The 19,880-nt window shown below is 48.1% G+C and overlaps 2 protein-coding genes across 2 annotated transcripts in view; one reads left to right on the plus strand and one right to left on the minus strand.

Annotated features, from left to right (window-relative positions):
- The window catches only part of LOC148144012 (uncharacterized), a 105,497-nt gene that overhangs the window by 42,175 nt on the left and 43,442 nt on the right, over positions 1–19,880 (minus strand). The gene's annotated exons all lie outside the window — the stretch shown is intronic.
- Positions 5,295–7,379, plus strand: LOC148144013 (uncharacterized). Its single transcript, XM_087974548.1, has one exon. It carries the CDS (start codon positions 5,555–5,557, stop codon positions 7,025–7,027), a length of 1,473 nt encoding a protein of 490 aa, XP_087830674.1. The 5' UTR covers positions 5,295–5,554; the 3' UTR covers positions 7,028–7,379.

The raw sequence follows: 19,880 nt of genomic DNA on the forward strand, positions 1-19,880 counted from the left end.
ACAACTGCTACCTACCCTGGTTGATTGGGTTCGCCTAACCCGGTCGCCCAGAACCCCGGTTCCCTGGATACCCAGATTTATCTGACTGGCAACAACTGCCGCTGCCGGCCACCCGGATATATCCACCTGGCAACAGTACCAACGGCCATCCACCCTGGCTGACCAGGTTCGCCTATTCCAGTCACCAGCACTCCGGTTCCCTGGATATATCCAACTGGCAGCAACTACCGCTGCCTACCCCAGTCGCCCGGATAAATCTTTTAAGACCTTTCTTACCCGGGTCTTGTACACAGAAGAGTCACCCGACCGAACCTGCCGTGTCTGCCCATCTTGTTTTCAGGGTCTCTCAGTCCGGATCATGCTCTCCCAAAGCTGCCGCGGAAACAAGGGGAAACCAGAGATCCCGAAATCAGCGAGGTGCACCTTTTCCGTTTCTCCAAGAATGCCGAGCGACCGGAGCTTGGGATCCCAGAACGAGCCCCCAAATCTGTTAGAAACAAAATTCAATAAAATTTAGACGAGACCACCAAAACTGGAAACAAGACAATTTATTGCGAACTTGCAACTAAGGGCTTCAATTGCAGAAGCAAATGGGCAAATTAGAACTCAGGTTAGTGTACAGTTATACCCTTTGAGCTGAGTGAGGTCATCTCTCCAGACTCCTAATTACCCAATCTCTCTTACTGTGCCAGACCACTGCCCAGCTGCACTCCACCCTTATTACTTCCCCCTTCCCCAGGTTGGCAACCTTCCTTTCTGTAAGTGCTGACACATACATTTATTTTGTCGACAGTACATCAAGATCTGGTTTAACATTTTGTATCAATTCTGCTGGTACATTCCATCCTCGGACATTTCATTAACTTGTATCGTTTTGTATACCTTAAGCATTTTGATTATCTCAGCTTTTTGCTGAAAGCATAATTTTTAAAAAATAACTTTTTGTGATAATAATTACACACCAAAGTTAGTGTTTCATTAACCACAATTATACACTGAAACGTAAAGATACTCTTCCCTAAATACCTGTAGGGTTAATAGTTCTCTTGCTGTACCCCTTTTCTGTATGCTTTTTCTATATCTGCAAAAACAACACTTTACCCCATTTCTAACAGACTATCATTAATTTCACAAGGGAACGGCTGTGAATGTTATCACTTGGTGTCCTGTTCACACAGATTCACCGATGCTTAGGCAAACGTTCTTAATTGCCTCACAACATCCTGTTATCACTTGGTGAGCCCAGGTGTGCCTATCTTTAAGTTCTCTCCTCTTTCTGAGCCTTCCTGCCTGTTTATTTTCTAGTGCAGTAAATGTATTCAATAATTCAGCATTACATTTTAGTCTGAATGTTTAAAGACAAGTTTTAAGGCTATAGACTTTCTCACCCAGATGCCCATACCCTCATTCCTCCCTTTGATTGCACCGCGATCACTGAAAGAGAAGGCTAATCCAAACGAATGCCCTTCAAGGTGGTCCAACCATCAACATCCTGTAGAGCGGCACCACCATCTTCGCAGCTCATCTGGTCATATTTATCATCGCCATCGGCACGTGTGGGTGAGCCATCGGATCGCAAAAGGAGCATCTTCTGGGGCAAATCTATATCACTAAGGGACCGCATAATCTTAGCAATTAAATACCTAACAATACCAATACCGACAAACAGACATATCTAAATTGATAAGCCAATTGTACCATCAGCCCGATCTGCAGTTTCCCCAACTGGTCCCTTCAGTCATTCTGTCAAGGAATGCCTGGATCTCTTCTTATATCTCAGTAATATTGCCAGTGAGATAGGGAATGCCCATAGTGCATTTATCTTGGACAATGATGCAGACCTCACCCTCCTGGGCAAGTATATAGTCTAAGGCATACTGATTCTGCACAGAGTAAAGACACAGGTCTGATAATCCCAGTTTACTCTGTTCCAGAGCCTCTTTAGTCTTATTTCCTCGAATGATCAGGCCGCAAAAGAGGGAATTGCGGTTCTGTTGACATGTCACCCCTGCCAATCCTTCCAACCTCAGGGTACTCTGGATTCCCCAGCCTATTGGGTGTCCTGTATTGTCACCCAGTCCCTTGGGATCATTCCAGTTGGAGCAAGGCTGGTTGAGACCGACCGCTGCATCCTCCTCAGATGGAGGTTCCATCGACTTGTCCACTGGCCAGGACAAGGTACTGTTGTGGGAACAAGGGCTCTGATAGTCACCTTATGAGGGACATCGTTGCCATCAAGGACAAGGACATTGGTAGCTTTACCTTAGCTGAAGAAATAATAGTCTGGTTTGGTGTATATTAGGAAGAGTTTGTCAAAGTAGGTTACTGAAATGTTACAGCAGGGGGTCTGGTCAGGTCTACAGGAGTAAAGGGTCGACGTGTTGCAAGAGGAGTTGCTTGAGCACTGTAAAAAATGGGCCAAGTGACTCGAGCACTCGCACTATATGGGAGACAATGGTCCTCAGAATGCTGTTCCCATTGGGCTCTCCCTTAGCTCTATTGTACATGGTCTTGGTGACAGTATCAGGTTCTGAAAAGAGAAAAGGCCTATAAATGCGCATGGGAAGGGTTCCATTCCAGGTCCAGGTGCCACATAAGGCCTACTGTACGCCAGCCAGTGTTACACCAGCTGTTTGTATACACAGATCCGAGGTTATTGGAAAACGATATTTCTCTTCGTTGGGTCGGCAGTAGGAAGTCTGACGAATAGAATGGAATCGGGGACTGAGGACGGGGCAAGTAAGTCATCTCCCGATAGAGAGGAGTAACATATTACTATCTCTGGGGTGAAGAGCGTTCTGTGGGCCTGTATAAATACGTTGTTTGTGGATTGAGGAGTGTCCCCTATCAGGCTTCCCTTTTCTCAAGTCGGCCAGTCCTGCAAAATGGGATGGTGTTCCTGGGCGTCCTTAAAATATTTACCATAATAACGGGGTTGATCATTTTTATCCTCACTAGGCTTGCGTCTGCAGGTAAAATAAAAAAAACATGGTAACGACATGGTAACTCCCACTGATTTCTACTGTCCAGATGGACCATCTGGTCTTTCTGATGTAAGAGTCCATTGCAATAATCAATCTTCATCACGTCAAAGGCGTCTGGTCCGGTGCACTGGACGACATCTCCTCAGCATGGGTGGTGGATAATCTCTGATCATTCCTGGTCGCATCCATACTTAGTGGCTTTCCCCATCAGGATGTTGTACGTGATCAGAAAGGTGAGGAGATAAGCGATCCACCACATGTCCCTCCTCTTAGTTCAAGTACCTGTAATAAGATTAACATTAGAACAACAGCAAAATTCAAAACCCATCGACAATGGTGCAGTTGGACCCAAGCTGAGTGCCCAGTGACTTTGACCACCATAGGGGTGGGAAGTAAAACCTGGAAGGAGCCATCCCAACGAGGTTGGAGACCTTTGCCAGTCCAGTTCTTGATGAGCACGAACGAACCAGGCTCTACCCGTGACGAGGCTGAAAGGGAGGGTACATCGCTGTAGGCCGCACGCTCCTGGGAGTGAAAGGCACGCATAACATTGGTTAGAGCAAGAACATAACCAATCATTGCTTCGATCATGTGGTGGAAGTGGACTGAGAAGGGAGTTGAATCGTTCCAAGGGGTTCGGAGGCGGTGACCAGAGAGACTCTCAGCTGGAGACAGTCGTGTCTTGCTCGCAGACATGGATTGCATCTGGAATAAGGCCACAGGGATGAGCATAACCAGGAGAGGCCATACTCTGCCACTAATTTGGCAAGTTTAGTCTTGAGTCTGGTTAAAACATTCAACAAGGCCGGCCGCCTGACGATGATAAGCACCATGCAGTTACCGACAAATACAAAGCTGGGAACAGAGTTCTCCGTTAATATTACCTACAAAGTGTCGTCCATTGTCCGAGCTAATGCACACAGGTATACTGAAGCGGGAATTATTTCCTTAAACAAAATTTTCATCACAGTCTCAGCAGTAGCATTAGGAGGAGGGTAGGCTTCAATCCACTTCGAAAAGACATCAGCAACAAGCAAAACACATTTATAGCAACTCAACTCATTTCTCCAACTCAATGAAATCCAGTTGAAGTGTCTCCAAGGGACCCTCCAGCAACGGAGTTCTCGTAGAGATACTTGAACTAAGAGGTGGAGGATCGCCTACCCACTGACCTGTTTGATCACGTACAACATCCTGATCGGGAAAGCCACTGACTGAGTATCGATGCAATCCGGTACAATCTGAGATTATCCTGATGTCATATGGTGCACCAGATCTGACGCTTTCAACGTGGAGTCGCTTGAGCGATGGCGTGAGCTGCCAGAGGAAGTGGTGGGTGCTGTTACGATGACAAGTTAAAAGGCTCCTGGACGGGCATCTGAATATGAAGGGTTCAGTTGGGTCAGGGCCAAGTGATGGCAAATGCAACTGGAGTCATAGAGATGTACAGCACAGAAACTGACCCTTCGGTCCAACCCGTCCTTGCTGACAAGATAGCCAATCCAATTTAGTCCCAGCTGCCAGCTCCCGCCCCATATAGGGGCCAAGTATTGGCAAACGTGACTAGATTAATTTAGGATATCTGGGCAGGTTGGGTCAAAGGGTCTGTTTCCGTGCTGTGTGACTCTAATTGTCTTCAGTGAGAGCAGAAGTGTGGTTATGAAAGCTGGACTTTCAGAGCATGTTCTGCCTGACTGGAAGCAAAAGAGTTTGACTGAAGTGTGTTGGTGTTAATGCCTTGATGTCTCATTTTGCTCCCACCTTCTCGGGGTCGATAACCATTTTGTGTCTGGTCCTTCCTCAAGAAGCTGCATTGCAGGTTGACCCTGAATTGACACTTTTTTTTTTGCTTCCCAAAATCAGACCTGCTCACTCTCAGCAGTATCCCAGTGTTGTTAAAGATATTAACTTTCAGCTGGAGGTATGTAAAATTCAGCGAGATGTCAGTCTTGATGTTTTTGCTTTTTCTGCCCCTGTAAGATCCTGAATCAGCACCTTCAGGGGAATTAGTTAGAGCGGAGTGAGAACAGAGGGGGAGAGAGAGTGGGATGGTGCTTTCAATTTTGTGGAACAACAAAAGAATATTCCACAGAAAGTAGAATTGCTTGTTCTGAATTTCTACCCTGCACTGATAGTGATGACTTTTGTAATCTCTTTTTGCAGAGTATTTGAAAATCTGAAGATTGAAGTTTCAAAATCAACAGATGAAGGGCTTATGCCCGAAACATTGCCTCTCCTGTTCCTCAGATGCTGCCTGACCTGTTGTGCTTTTCCAGCGCCACATTTCTTGACTGACTCTCCAGCGTCTGCAGTCCTCACTTTGATGTCAATGTCTGACAGTCACTCAATCCATCGGGACCGCAAAGATTTTTGACTGTGATTTCTGTGAGAGGGATCAACGCTTTTTGGTTCCTGTTTGAGGACGTTTTCAGTATCAGTGGGACTGGACGAGAGCCCCCACTGTTGCAGCGCACTGTGCGTGGAGCCCGAAACAGTTATACGGCCTGGAAAGGGGATTTCACGGCATGGAGGGGCTCTAAACGTGTTTGTGTGCAGCTGAAGCTGTGGCCATGGAGAAACCCGAGGAATCCCGCCCCGTGGTGAAACCGTGGAAGTGTGGCGACTGTGGGAAAGGCTTCCGTGTCCCGTCTGCCCTGGAGACTCATCGGCGCAGTCACACTGGGGAGAGGCCATTCCCCTGCACCGACTGCGGGAAAGCCTTCAGACATTCCTCTTACCTGTTGGCCCACCAGCGGGTCCACACCGGGGAGAGGCCCTTCAGCTGCCCAGAGTGCGGGAAGGCCTTCAGCACATCCTCCCACCTGCTGAGCCACCAGCATGTACACACGGGGGAGAGGCCCTTCAGCTGCCCAGAGTGTGGGAAGGCCTTTACCCAGGCCTCCACCCTGCTGAGGCACAAGCGGGTCCATACGGGGGAAAGGCCTTTCAGCTGTCCCGAGTGCGGGAAGGCCTTCAGCAATTCCTCCACCCTGCTGACCCACCAGCATGTCCACACGGGGGAGAGGCCCTTCAGTTGCCCTGAATGCGGGAAGACCTTTACCCAGTTCTCCAACCTGCTGAGGCACCAGCGTGTCCATACGGGGGAAAGACCTTTCAGTTGCCCTGAATGCGGGAAGGCCTTCAGCGATTCCTCCACCCTGTGGAGTCACCGGCATGTCCACACGGGGGAGATGCCGTTCACCTGCTCTCAGTGTGGGAAGGGCTTCACCTGCTCCTCCAATCTGCGGAGCCACCAGCGTATACACACGGGGGAGAGGCCCTTCAGCTGCCCCAAGTGCGGGAAGGACTTCAGCAATTCCTGCGCCCTGTTGATGCACCAGCCTGTCCACACCGGGGAGGGGCCGTTCACCTGCTCTCGATGCGGGAAGGGCTTCACCTGCTCCTCCACCCTGCAGAGCCACCAGCGGATCCACACAGGGGAGAGACCCTTCAGCTGCTCTCAGTGCGGGAAGGCCTTTACCCACGTCTCCTCCCTGATGACCCACCAGCGTATCCACACGGGGGAGAGGCCGTTCACCTGCTCTCAATGCGGGAAGGGCTTCACCTGCTCCTTCAACCTCCAGACCCACCAGCGGGTCCACACTGGGGAGAGGCCCTTTAGCTGCCCAGAGTGCGGGAAGGCCTTTACCCAGGTCTCCACCCTGCTGAGGCACCAGCGGGTCCACACGGGGGAGAGGCCCTTCAGCTGCCCCGAGTGCGGGAAGGCCTTCAGGAATTCCTCCACCCTGCTGGCCCACCAGCGGGTCCACACGGGGGAGAGGCCCTTCAGCTGCCCCGAGTGCAGGAAGGGCTTCAGGTATTCCTCCCACCTGCTGACCCACCGGCGGGTCCACACGGGGGAGAGGCCCTTCAGCTGCCCAGAGTGCGGGAAGGCCTTTACTCAGGTCTCCACCCTGCTGAGGCACCAGCGGATCCACACCGGAGAGAGGCCGTTCACTTGCTCTCAGTGCGGGAAGGGCTTCACCTACTCCTCCAACCTGCGGAAACACCAGCGAGTTCACGTGCCATCACAGGGGGATTGAAGAAGTGACGGCCGAGAGCCATTATCGATTGGACTATCAACCCGGTTCTGGGGACTCCCGGGTTTGAATCCCCCCACGACAGATGGCAGAATTGGCATTCGGTCAGAAATGTGGAGTTCGGAATCGAACGATGAGACCGTTTCAGGGAGGGTGTGGTGCGGGAGAAAGCCCCCATCTGATTCACACTCTCCCTTGTTAGGGAAGGGAACCACCATTGTGGGAAAGGATTCACTCAGTCGTTCCAGCTGCATCCTTTACCCGGTCTGCCCTACACGTGACTCCAGACCCACAGCAGTCTGGTTGACACTACACTGCCCCTTCCTGGCAAATGAGCGGGGAGAAACTTACTTGGAGACAAGGTATGGGTTGAAATTGCTGATGAGGCAATACTTCCTCCGGGTTACGGCTGTACCAAGGATCCGATTACAAAGGAACAACTTGGTGCTGGCCAATAGTCAAGACAGTGAGGGGGGGTGGGACAGGGGAGGTGTGGTGTGTGCACTTTGACCTTGAGGTGCTCAAAAAGCAACTGCTGTTTCTTTGCCTTTTTGCTGGGGGGGATCTGAAGCTGTAACAAAGTTGGGTTGCAATAAAGGTTACCTGAACTTACCACTGGGCTCAGACTCTCATTGAAAGCTTTGAGCTCCAAGAGGTTTTTGTTTTAAAGCTGCTCATTTCTTTCAGTCTCCTGCACTCAGTTTAGAACATAGAACAAAGAACATAGAACAATACAGCGCACAACAGCCCCTTCAACCCTCGATATTACGCAACCTGTGAACTATTCTCAGCTCGTTCCCTGACACTATCCCAAAATCAACCATGCGCTTACCTAAGGATTGTTTAAATCTCCCTAATGTGGCTGAGTTGACTACCTTAGCAGGTAGGGCATTCCACGCCCTTACCACTCTCTGCATAAAGAACTTGCCTCTGACATCTGTCTTAAATCTATCACCCTTAAATTTGTAGTTATGCCCCCTCGTACAAGCTGACGTCACTATCCTAGGAAAGAGTCTTTCACTGTCTACCCTATCTAATCCTCTGATCATCTTATATGTCTCTATCAAATCACCTCTTAGCCTCCTTCTTTCCAATGAGAACGGACCCAAGTCTCTCAGCCTTTCCTCATAAGACCCTCCCTCCAGACCAGGCAACAACCTGGTAAATCTCTTCTGCACCGTTTCCAATGCTTCCCACATCCTTCCTGAAATATGGGGGCCAGAACTATACACAACATTCCAAGCGTTTTGTATAGTTGCAGCGTGACATTACGGTTCCCTGGAACTCAATCCCTCTACGAACGAAACCTAACACACTGTATGCCTTCTTCACAGCACTATCCACCTGAGTGGCAACTTTCAGGGATCTATGCACATGGACTCCAAGATCACTGGCTTCCTGTTATTCTTTCCAAAGTGAATCACCTCACATTTAGCTGCATTGAACTCCATTTGCCACCTCTCAGCCCAATTCTGCTAATCCATCCACCTCTGCCTGCACCGAAGTAATTTTAAAAATGACAAACCGCAGTAGTCCCAAAACAGATCCTTGTGGCACACCACTAGTAACCGGACTCCAGGCTGAATATTTTCCATAAACCACCACTCGCTGCCTTCTTTCAGAATGTCAGTTTCTAATCCAAACTGCTAAATCACCCTCAATCCCATGCCTCTGCATTTTCTCCAACAGCCTACCATGTGGAACCTTTACTGAGGTCCATGTACACCACGTCAACTGCCCTATCCTCATCTACATGCTTGGTCACCTTCTCAAAAAACTCAATAAGGTTTGTGAGACATGATCTGTCCTTGATGAAACCATGTTGACTATCTGAAATCAAATTGTTTTTTGCTAGATGATTATAAATCCTATCTCTAATATTGCTTTCCAAAAGCTTTCCTTCAACAGAAGTAAGGCTCACTAAACCTGTAGACAATGACGACTCAAATATTAAAACCAAAGGCTCTGCTATCTCCTCCCTCGCTTCCCAGAGAATCCTTGGATAAATCCCATCAGGCCCAGGGCACTTGTCTACTTTCACTCCTTCTAGAATTGATAACACCTGTGTGCAACTAACCTTGATCCTTTTGAGTCTAATATCTCGTACCTCATTCTTCTCCTCTACAATATTCTCCTTTTCCTGAGTGAAGACCGATAAGAGATATTCATTAACACCTCTCCAATCTCCACAGGGCCCACACTCAACTTCCCACTTCTGTCTTTGATTAGCCCTATTCCTACCCTAATCATCCTTTTATTCCTCACATACCTATAGAAAGCTTTCGGTTCTCCTTTATTCTATTTGGTAACGACTGCTCATGTCCTCTCTTTGCTCTTAACTCTCTCTTTAAATCCTTCCTAGCTGATCTGTAACTCTCCATCACCTCATCTGAACCATCTTGCCTCATCAACACGTAAGGCTCCTTCTTCTGTTGTAAACCACGGTTCCCTTACCTTATCACTTCCTGCCTGACAGGGACATATCTATCAAGGGCACAGAATATCTGTTCCTTAAACCAGCTCCACATTTCAATTGTTCCCATCCCCTGCATTTTGCTACCCTATTCTATGCATCCTAAGTCTTGCATAATTGCATTATAATTGCCCTTGCCCCATCAATAACTCTTGACCTGTGGCATGTTCCTAAATCTTTACATCGCTCAATGAAACCTAACTGAATTATGGTCACTCTCTCCAAAGTGCTCACCTTCCACTAAATCAAACACCTGGCCTGGTTCGTTACCAAGCACCAGATCCAGTGTGACCTCCCTTCTTGTCGGCCCTTCGACATACTGTGTCAGAAAGCCCTCCTGCACACACTGGACAAAAACTGATCCATACGACGTACTAGAATGAAAGCATTTCCAGTCAATGTTGGCGAAGTTAAAGTCCCCCATAATGACCAGCCTGTTCCTTTCACTCCTACCCAGAATAATTTTGCTAATCCCCTCTTCCATCTCCCTGGAACTCTGCGGAGGCCTATAAAAAAACTGCAAGCAGTGTGACCTCTCCTCTCCTGTTTCTAACCTCAGCCCACATTACCTCAGTAGAACAGTCCTCATCAAAAGTTCTGTCAGCCACCGTTATACTATCCTTGACTAACAAGGCCACGCCTTTTCCTCTTTTACCGCCTTGGCTGTTCTTATTGAAAGATCAAAACCCTGGAACCTGCAACATCCATTCCTCACCCTGCTCTCTCCATGTCTCCAAAATGGCCACAACATCCAAGTCCCAGGTACCTATCCGTGCTGCAAGCTCACCGACTTTATTGCGGATACTCTGGCGTTGAAGTAGACACACTTCAAATCACTTCACTGTCTGCCAGCACATTCCTGTGACCCTGAAATCCTGTCCCTGCCCTTCCTACTCTCATCCTCCTGTGCATTGCAGCTACACCCCCTGGTTCCCATCCCCCTGCTGAGCTAGTTTAAACCCACCCGAATAGCACCAGCAAATTTCCTACCCAGGATATTAGTACCCCTCTGGTTCAAGTGAAGACTGTCCTGTTTGTACAAGTCCCATCTTCCCCAATTATCCAAAAACCTGAAACCCTCCCTCCTGCACCATCCTTGCAGCCAGGTGTTCAGCTGATATATCTCCCTATTCCTTGCCTTGCTATCACGTGGCACGGGTAACAAACCAGAGATAACCACTCTGTTTGTTCTAGCCCTCAGCTTCCACCCTGCTCCCTGAAATCCTGCCTTACATCCCTATCCCTCTTTCTGTGGGAGATTAGAAATGTTGTTTTTGCAGATGGGTGATGGGATGTAGTAGGGGGAAGGGAAGCGGAATTCTTGTAGCATGTAGCAAACATAAGGCTACGACTTTAATGAATATAGACGGTCTTTTAAAGAAAATAGTTTTAAGCTAGGAAATAACTTTAAAGTGTTGTAGTGGACCACAAGAAGAAGCAGCGGGGGTATTTCACAATAAAGCTGAAGTAAAGTGATTCCGCAATAAAGTGATTCCGCAACTTGTAAACTGAATAAGAAAGCGAACAGGCTCTGTTTTGGCACGCATTTCTGCTTGATTGCAGAAGCGTCCAGTACTTAGAAGACTGTAATAAATTGTTCTTGTTTCCAAGGCTTTGTCTCAGGCTGATTGATTTGTGAGTGAGTTCTGTTTCTCACAACTGGGGGCCTCGTTCTGGGATCCAAGACTCAGACCGCTCGACACTCTTGGGATGACCGGGGAGGTGCACCTCGCCGATTTCGGTGATCTTCGACTCCCTTGCTTGTCGTTCGCGGTTTGGGCGAGTACGATCCGGACTGGGAGACCCTGGAAACAAGGCGGGCAGACACGGCGGGTTAGGTCGGGCAGCTCTTGTGCACAGGAACCAGGTAGGGAAAGGTCTTCAAGGATATATCCGGGCGACCGGGGGCAGCGGTATTTGCTGCAAGAATTGCTGCGGGACGGGGCGCACCGAAATGACCAGGTAACTCTGTGCACAGACCAAGGTCAGAAGAGAGACCTTTTATGTCTTGCCTTGGTGGTCGGGACATATAAAAGTATGAGGAATTGGCAATATATAAAATTAAGCATATGTCAATGGAAAACAGCCAGTGTCAGAAGGGCTAGTAGTTGAAGGGCTACTGAGGATGCCCTTCATAACTAACTTATGACCAGACGTCCAGATGAATATTCAAAAGCTAGAGGAGTCGTTGCGGAAAGCTCAAAGTTTCTGTGAGACACGGTGTCTGTGTGTGTGTGTGAGAGAGAGAAAGAGCTGTACAGCAACTAGAAAGTTTAATCTGTTGTGATTTGGTTTGAATGCACATTTGTTTGTTGGTGATTGAATGTTTCTGCTTTGTTCCCTGGAGCTTGAGATCCGGCACTGTTTTGAATCTGATTTCTACGATGGAAATTTTAACATGATTTCTTTTAAGGTTAAGGATTTTACAGATTATGAAATAAAGTGTTAACTCCTGTTCTTTTTACAGGTCATAACTGCCTTACTATCAGTTTCTAACTAATCTCTTTTATCCTTACATAAAAGTGATTTATGGAGAACAGTTGAAGTCTCAAAAAGCATATAGTTAGTCAGATTAATTGGACGAGTAATGTGTCTAGTCAGGACCCTGAAGGGGGTGTGGAAGAAGGTGACACCGGACCTCATTAAGATTAATTAAATTAGCAACAATGGGAGGCACGGGGAGTTGCCTGGGTAACGATCGATCTGTAAATAACGTTAAAGGGGAATATATTTCACCCGACAGTCCTTTGGGGAGAATGTTGGGAAATTGGGAACACAACTCCCCGACGCGGGGGAAAGATAAGGCTACAATGGTAAACTATTGTTGTTTTGTCTGGACTAGATAAAGTATTAAGGCGCCTGGTATTTTTTTGCCCAAATATGGGTCCGATGAGGATTGGCTGTGTCAAGATCTTAATATATATGTCAATCGGAAAGAAGCGTACAGTCAAAAAGAGTCCGATTATGCGGTTTGTTGGATAGAGAGCGCAGGGGAAAAATTATCTCCCATGAATAGGGAGGAATCAGGGAAAGAACAGAAAAAGAATGAACAAGGGAAGCCACAATAGGATCCCTTAACGTGTTTGCCGCCCCCATATACTACTCCCCGGAACGAGCCTACAGCTCCCGAAGTAGAACCGAGTCCAGACACAGAAATGGGAACGGACTCTGAACTAAAAGATGCAGAACCTGGGGGGAGGGGGCAGAGTCACTCGAGCCACCACACGTAAAGGAGGGGCAGAGATATTGGAAAATGTAAAATTATGTCCCTTATGAGAGGTTCTGATTGGGGAAGGTACAATCGGATATGTAAACGCTCCCTTAACTAGCAGTGAAGTTAGGGTCTTTACAAAGGAAATGACAAGTTTAATAGAGGATCCGGTTGGACTAGCCGAACAATTAGAGCAATTCCTAGGGCCTAATTTATATACCTGGGGAGAACTGATGGCAATTTTAGGAACATTATTTTCAGGGGAAGAACGAGGTATGATTAGGAGAGCAGCTTTATAGCAATGGGAAAAGAGGCACGCAGTTGGGGAAGAAGGGGCCCCAGCAGAACAGAAATTCCCAAATGTTGACCCTTATTTGGAAAATAATGACAGAGAAGATAGGGAGTCAATGCGGGATCTATGAGAAATGGGAATATTAGGAATTAAAGAGGCGGCACCAAGATCATAAAACTTTGTTAAGGCCTTTGAAGTACGACAAGAGACGGATGGAACCACTTCTGCATTTCTTAAAAGCTCAAGGAGGCCACAAGGAAGTGTTTGGGAATGGATCCCAATAATCAGATAGCACAGGGACTCTTAAAGGTCCAGTTTGTAACGAAATCATGGCCGGACATACAAAAGAAATTACAGAAATTAGATGGATGGATGAAAGACAGATGGAAGAGCTGTTACGTGAGGCACAGAAAGTGTATGTGAAAAGGGAAGACGAGAAGCAGAAACAGAAAGCCAAAATGATGGTAGAGGCAGTAGAAGAAATAACAAAAAGGAGACTGGGGTCAAGGGATAACAGGAAGGGTAGGGGAGGACACAAAAGACAAGGGTCAGATACCTGGGAAAGGAGGCAACAAACCAGAGATAACCACTCTGTTTGTTCTAGCCCTCAGCTTCCACCCTAGCTCCCTGAAATCCTGCCTTGCATCCCTATTCCTCATTTTTTTGTGGTTAGCACTGCTGCCTCACAGCACCAGAGCCCCAGGTTCAATTCCCTCCCCCTCCCCCCGCCGCGTCTGCGTGGATTTCCTCCCACAGTCCAAAGATGTGCGGGTTAGGGTGAATTGGCCAAGCTAAATTGCTCCGTAGTGTTAGGTGACGGAAAATGGGGCTGGGTGTTTTGCTCTTCGGCGGGTCGGTGTGGACTTGTTGGCCCGAAGGGCCTGTTTCCACACTGGAGGGAATCTGATCTAAAGTTCTGGAATTTATATATTGATGAACTGAAACCTGCAACCCATTCTAAAAGATGAAGGACTCAGCAGCGGTCCAGGTTTGTTCCAAATATTGCATCGGTTGCATGACACTGTGATGTTTTGCTATTAATTCTGTGTCTTATGATCCTGCAGCACAGCTACCCACAGAAGGAGCACTGCTGCAGAAGCTCGTGCTTCCAAATACACCTGGGTGGGCGCGGTTTACCAGGAGGGGCGGGGATTAGTCTGGGGGCGGGGTTTACGATCTACGTTCGGAAGGGGCGGGGCTTACGTGTCGCCTTGGACGAGGAGGGGGCGGGACCAGGACCAGGGGGCGTGGCCATCCCGAAGCCGGAAGTGTGCCCGAGGCCTGTTTCCTCCGCTGGAGCTTCGGCTGCAGCAAGTAAGGTAAAGCTTTATCAATATTTCCTTTTACAGAGTTTGTATTTAATAACCAGTAATGGCTACTCAATATCATCATATAATCCCAAAATGCAATTCATTTCAATCCATAGCAGATAAGCACTAATAGTTAATTTTCTACGGGATTCGACAGCGTCAGCACTAAAATGGTCTCACAAGGGAACGGCTGTGAATGTTATCACTTGGTGTCCTGTTCACACAGATTCACTGATGCTGAGGCAAACGCTCTTAATTGCCTCACAGCATCCTGTTATCGCTTGGTGAGCCCAGGTGTCCCTATCTTTAAGTTCTCTCCTCTTTCTGAGCCTTCCGGCCTGTTTATTTTCTAGTGCAGTAAATGTATTCAATAATTCAGCATTACATTTTAGTCTGAATGTTTAAAGACAAGTTTTAAGGCTATAGACTTTCTCACCCAGGTGCCCACACCCTCATTCCTCCCTTTGATTGCACGGAGATCACTGAAAGAGAAGGCTAATCCAAACGAATGCCCTTCAAGGTGGTCCAGCCATCAACATCCTGTAGAGTAACACCACCATCCTCGCAGCTCATCTGGTCATATTTATCATCGCCATCGACACGTGTGGGTGAGCCATCGGATCGCAAAAGGAGCATCTTCTGGGGCAAATCTATATCACTAAGGGACCTCATAAGCCGAACAATTAAACACCTAACAATACCAATACCGACAAACAGACATAGCTAAATTGATAAGCCAATTGTACCATCAGCCCGATCTGCAGTTTTCCCAACTGGTCACTTCAGTCATTCTGGATCTCTGCTTGTATCTTAGTAATATTGCCAGTGAGATCGGGAATGCCCATAGTGAATTTATCTTGGACAATGGTGCAGACCTCACCCTCCCGGGCGAGTATATAGTCTAAGGCATACCGATTCTGCATAGAGTAAAGACACAGGTCTGATAATCCCAGTTTACTCTGTTCCAGAGCCTCTTTAGTCTTATTTCCTCGAATGGTCAGGCCGCAAAAGAGTGAATTGCGCTTCTTTTAACTTGTCACTCCTGCTGATCCTTCCAACCTCAGGGTACTCTGGATTCCCCAGCCTATCGGGTGTCCTGTATTGTCACGCAGTCCTTTGGGATCTTTCCAATTGGAGCAAGGTTGGCTGAGACCGACCGCTGCATCCTCCTCAGATGGAGGTTCCATCGACTTGTCCACTGGCCAGGACAAGGTACTGTTGTGGGAACAAGGGCTCCGATGGTGACCTTATGAGGGACATCTTTGCCATCCCGGACAAGGAAATTGGTAGCTTTACCTTTACCTTAAGAAATAATAGTCTGGTTTGGTGTATATTAGGGAGAGTTTGTCAAAATAGGTTACTGAAATGTTACAGCAGGGGGTCTGGTCAGATCTACAGGAGTAAAGGGTCGACGTTTTAGATTAGATTAGATTAGATTACTTACAGTGTGGAAACAGTGATGAATAGATTGGAATCGGAGACTGGGGACAGGCAAGTAAGTCATCTCCCGATAGAGAGGAGTCACATACTACTGCCTCTGGGGTGAATAGCGTTCTGTGGGCCTGTATAAATAAGTTGTTTGTGGATTGAGGAGTTTCCCCTATCAGTGCACACCACCCCGCCGAAGCGCAACCCACCCATACCCCTACACAACTACCCCCTACCTAACACTATGGGCAATTTACCATGGCCAATTCACCTGACCTGCACATCTTTGGATTGTGGGAGGAAACCGGAGCACCCGGAGGAAACCCACGCAGACACGGGGAGAATATGCAAACTCCACACAGTCAGTCGCCTGAGGCGGGAATTGAACCCGGGTCTCTGGCGCTGTGAGGCAGCAGTGCTAACCACTGTGCCGCCCACAGTGGCACAGAGGAGTTGCTTGAGCACTGTAAAAATGGGCCAAGGGATTCGAGCACTCGCACTGTATGGGAGACAATGGTCCTCAGAATGCTGTTCCCATTGGGCTCTCCCTTAGCTCTATTGTACATGGTCTTGGTGACAGTATCAGGTTCTGAAAAGAGAAAAGGTCCATGTGCTGCATAAGGTCTGCTGTACCCCAGCCAGTGTTACACCAGCTGTTTGTATACACAGACCCGAGGTATTGGAAAGTGATATTTCTCTTCGCGGGGTCGACAGTAGGAAGTCTGATGAATAGATTGCAATCGGGGACTGGGGACGGGACAAGTAAGTCATCTCCCAATAGAGAGGAGTAACATACTACTGCCTCTGGGGTGAAGAGCGTTCTGTGGGCCTGTATAAATAAGTTGTTTGTGGATTGAGGAGTTTCTCCGATCAGGCTTCCCTTTTCTCGAGTTGGCCCGTCCTGCAAAAAGGGATGATGTTCCTGGGCATATTTACCATAATAACAGGGTTGATCATTTTTATCTTCACTAGGCTTGCGACTGCAGGTAAAATATAAAAAAAACATGGTAACGACATGATAACTCTCACTGATTTCTACTGTCCAGATGGACCATCTGGTCTTTCTGATGTAAGAGTCCATTGCAATAAACAATCTTCATCACGTTCCACACGTCAAAGGCGTCTGGTCCGGTGCACTGGACGACATCTCCTCAGCATGGGTGGTGGATAATCTCTGATCATTCCTGGTCGCATCCATAGTTAGTGGCGTTCCCCATCAGGATGTTGTACGTGATCAGAAAGGTGAGGAGATAAGCGATCCCCAAATGTCCCTCCTCTTAGTTCAAGTATCTGTAATAAGATTAACATGAGAACAACAGCAAAATTCAAAAACCCAACTGGACAGGGTCCACTCCTTTTGTTGAGATTCCAGGATTCTCTCCTCCTCTTCCCCCCTTTTGATTGGTGCGGTCAATCAATTTACAATGGTGCAGTTGGACCCAAGCTGAGCGCCCAGCGACTGAGACCGCCGGAGGGGTGGGAAGTAAAACCTGGAAGGGGCCATCCCAACGAGGTTGGAGACCTTTGCCAGTCCAGTTCTTGACGAGCACCAACGAACCAGGCTCTACCCGTGACAAGGCTGAAAGGGAGGGAACATCGCTGTAGGCCGCACGCTCCTGGGAGTGAAAGGCACGCATAACATTGGTTAGAGCAAGAACATAACCAATGATTGCTTTGGTCATGAGGTGGAAGTGGACTCAGAAGGGAGCCGAATCGTTCCAAGGGGTACGGAGGCAGTGACCAGAGAAACTCTCAGCTCGAGACATTCGTATCTTGCCCACAGACATGGATCGCATCTGGTATAAGGCCACAGGGATTAGCATAACCAGGAGAGGCCAGACTCGGCCATTAATTTGGCAAGTTTAGTCTTGCATCTGGTTAAAACATTCAACAAGGCCGGCCGCCTGAGGATGATAAGCACCATGCAGATACCGCCAAATACAAAGCTGGGAACAGAGTTCTCTGTTAATATTACCTACAAAGTGTGATCCATTGTCCGAGCTAATGCACGCAGGTATACTGAAGCAGGGAATTACTTCCTTAAACAAAATCTTCACCACAGTCTCAGCAGTAGCATTAGGAGGAGGGTAGGCTTCAATCCACTTATAAAAGACATCAGCAACAAGCAAAACACATTTATAGCATCTCAACTCATTTCTCCAACTCAATGAAGTCCAGTTGAAGTGACTCCAAGGGACCCTCCAGCAAGGGAGTTCTCGTAGAGATACTTGAACTAAGAGGTGGGGGATCGCCTACCCATGGACCTGTTTGATCACGTACAACATCCTGATCGGGAAAGCCACTGACTGAGTATCGATGCGATCTGGAATGATCTGAGATTATCCTGGTGTCATTTGGTGCACCAGATCAGACACTTTCAACATGGAGTCGCTTGAGCGATGGCATGAGCTGCCAGAGGAAGTGGTGGGTGCTGATACGATGACAAGTTAAAAGGCTCCTGGATGGGCATATGAATATGAAGGGTTCAGTTGGGTCAGGGCCAAGTGATGGCAAATGCGACTGGAGTCATAGAGATGTACAGCACAGAAACAGACCCTTCAGTCCAGCCCGTCCTTGCTGACAAGATAGCCAACCCAATTTAGTCCCAGCTGCCAGGACCCAGCCCATATAGGGGCCAAGTGATGGCAAACGTGACTAGATTAATTTAGGATATCTGGGCAGGTTGGGTCAAAGGGTCACTTTCCGTGCTGTGTGACTTTAGTGTGTCTTTAGTGGAAGCAGAAGTGTGGTTGTGAAGGCTGGACTTTCAGAGTATGTTTTGCCCTGACTGCGAGCAGAAGAGTTTGACTGAAGTGTGTCGGTGTTAATGCCTTGACATCTCATTTTACTCCCACCTTCTCGGGGTCGTTAACCATTTTGTGTCTGGTCCTTCCTCAAGAAGCTGCATTGCAGGTTCACCCTGAATTGACACTTTTTTTTTTGCTTCCCAAAATCAGACCTGCTCACTCTCAGCAGGATCCCAGTGTTGTGAAAGATATTAACTTTCAGGTGGAGGTATCCAAAATTCAGAGAGATGTCAGTCTTGACGTTTTTGCTTTTCTGTCCCTGTAAGATCCTGAATCAGCACCTTCAGGAGAATTAGATAGAGCGGAGTGAGAACAGAGGGGGAAGAGGGTGTGGGAGTGCTTTCAATTTTGTGGAACAACAAAAGAAAAGAATATTCCACAAAGTAGAATTGCTTGTTCTGAATTTCTACCCTGCACTGATAGTGATGACTTTTGTAATCTGTTTTTAACCGTGTATTTGAAGATCTGAAGACTGAAGCTTCAAAATCAACAGATGAAGGGCTTATGCCCGAAACATTGACTCTCCTGCTCCTCAGATGCTGCCTGACCTGTTGTGCTTTTCCAGCGTCACACTTTTGGACACTGACTCTCCAGCATCTGCAGTCCTCACTTTCACGTCAATGTCTGACAGTCACTCAATCCATCGGGACCGCAACGATTTTCAACTATGATTCTGTGAGAAGGAGCAAAGCATTTTGGTTCCTGTTTGAGTAAGTTTTCAGCATCAGTGGGACTGGATGAGAGACCCTACTGTTGCAGCGCACTGAGTGTTGAGCCTGAAACAGTTATACGGCCTGGGAAGAGGAATTCACGGTGGGGAGGGGCTCCACACGCATTTGTGTGTAACTGAAGCTTCGGCCATGGAGAAACCTGAGGAATCCAGCCCCGTGGAGAAACGGTGGAAGTGTGGCGACTGCAGGAAAAGCTTCTGTGTCCCATCTGTCCTGGAGACTCATCGGCGCACCCACACCAGGGAGAGCCCGTTCCCCTATCCCATCTGCGGGAAGGACTTCAGCAGTTCCTCCACCCTGCTAACCCACCAGCGGATCCACACTGGGGAGACGCCCTTCAGCTGCCCAGTGTGCAGGAAGGCCTTCAGCGATTCCTCCACCCTGCTGAGGCACCAGCGGGTCCACATGGGGTAGAGGCCCTCAGCTGCCCCCTGTGCCGGAAGGGCTTCACCAGCTCTACCAACCTCCAGAGGTACCAGGGAGTTTATGTACCATTGCAGGGGGATTTAAGGCACGATGGCTGAGTGCCAGTATCGACTGGACTATCAACCCAGTTCCAGGGGCTCCCAGGTTTGAATCCCACTGCAGCAGATGATGCGATACA

Source organism: Chiloscyllium plagiosum, unplaced genomic scaffold (assembly GCF_037043375.1).
Source record: "Chiloscyllium plagiosum isolate Xiang-an unplaced genomic scaffold, Cpla_swu_hap1 HiC_scaffold_27, whole genome shotgun sequence".
In the NCBI taxonomy this organism is placed as follows: domain Eukaryota; kingdom Metazoa; phylum Chordata; class Chondrichthyes; order Orectolobiformes; family Hemiscylliidae; genus Chiloscyllium; species Chiloscyllium plagiosum.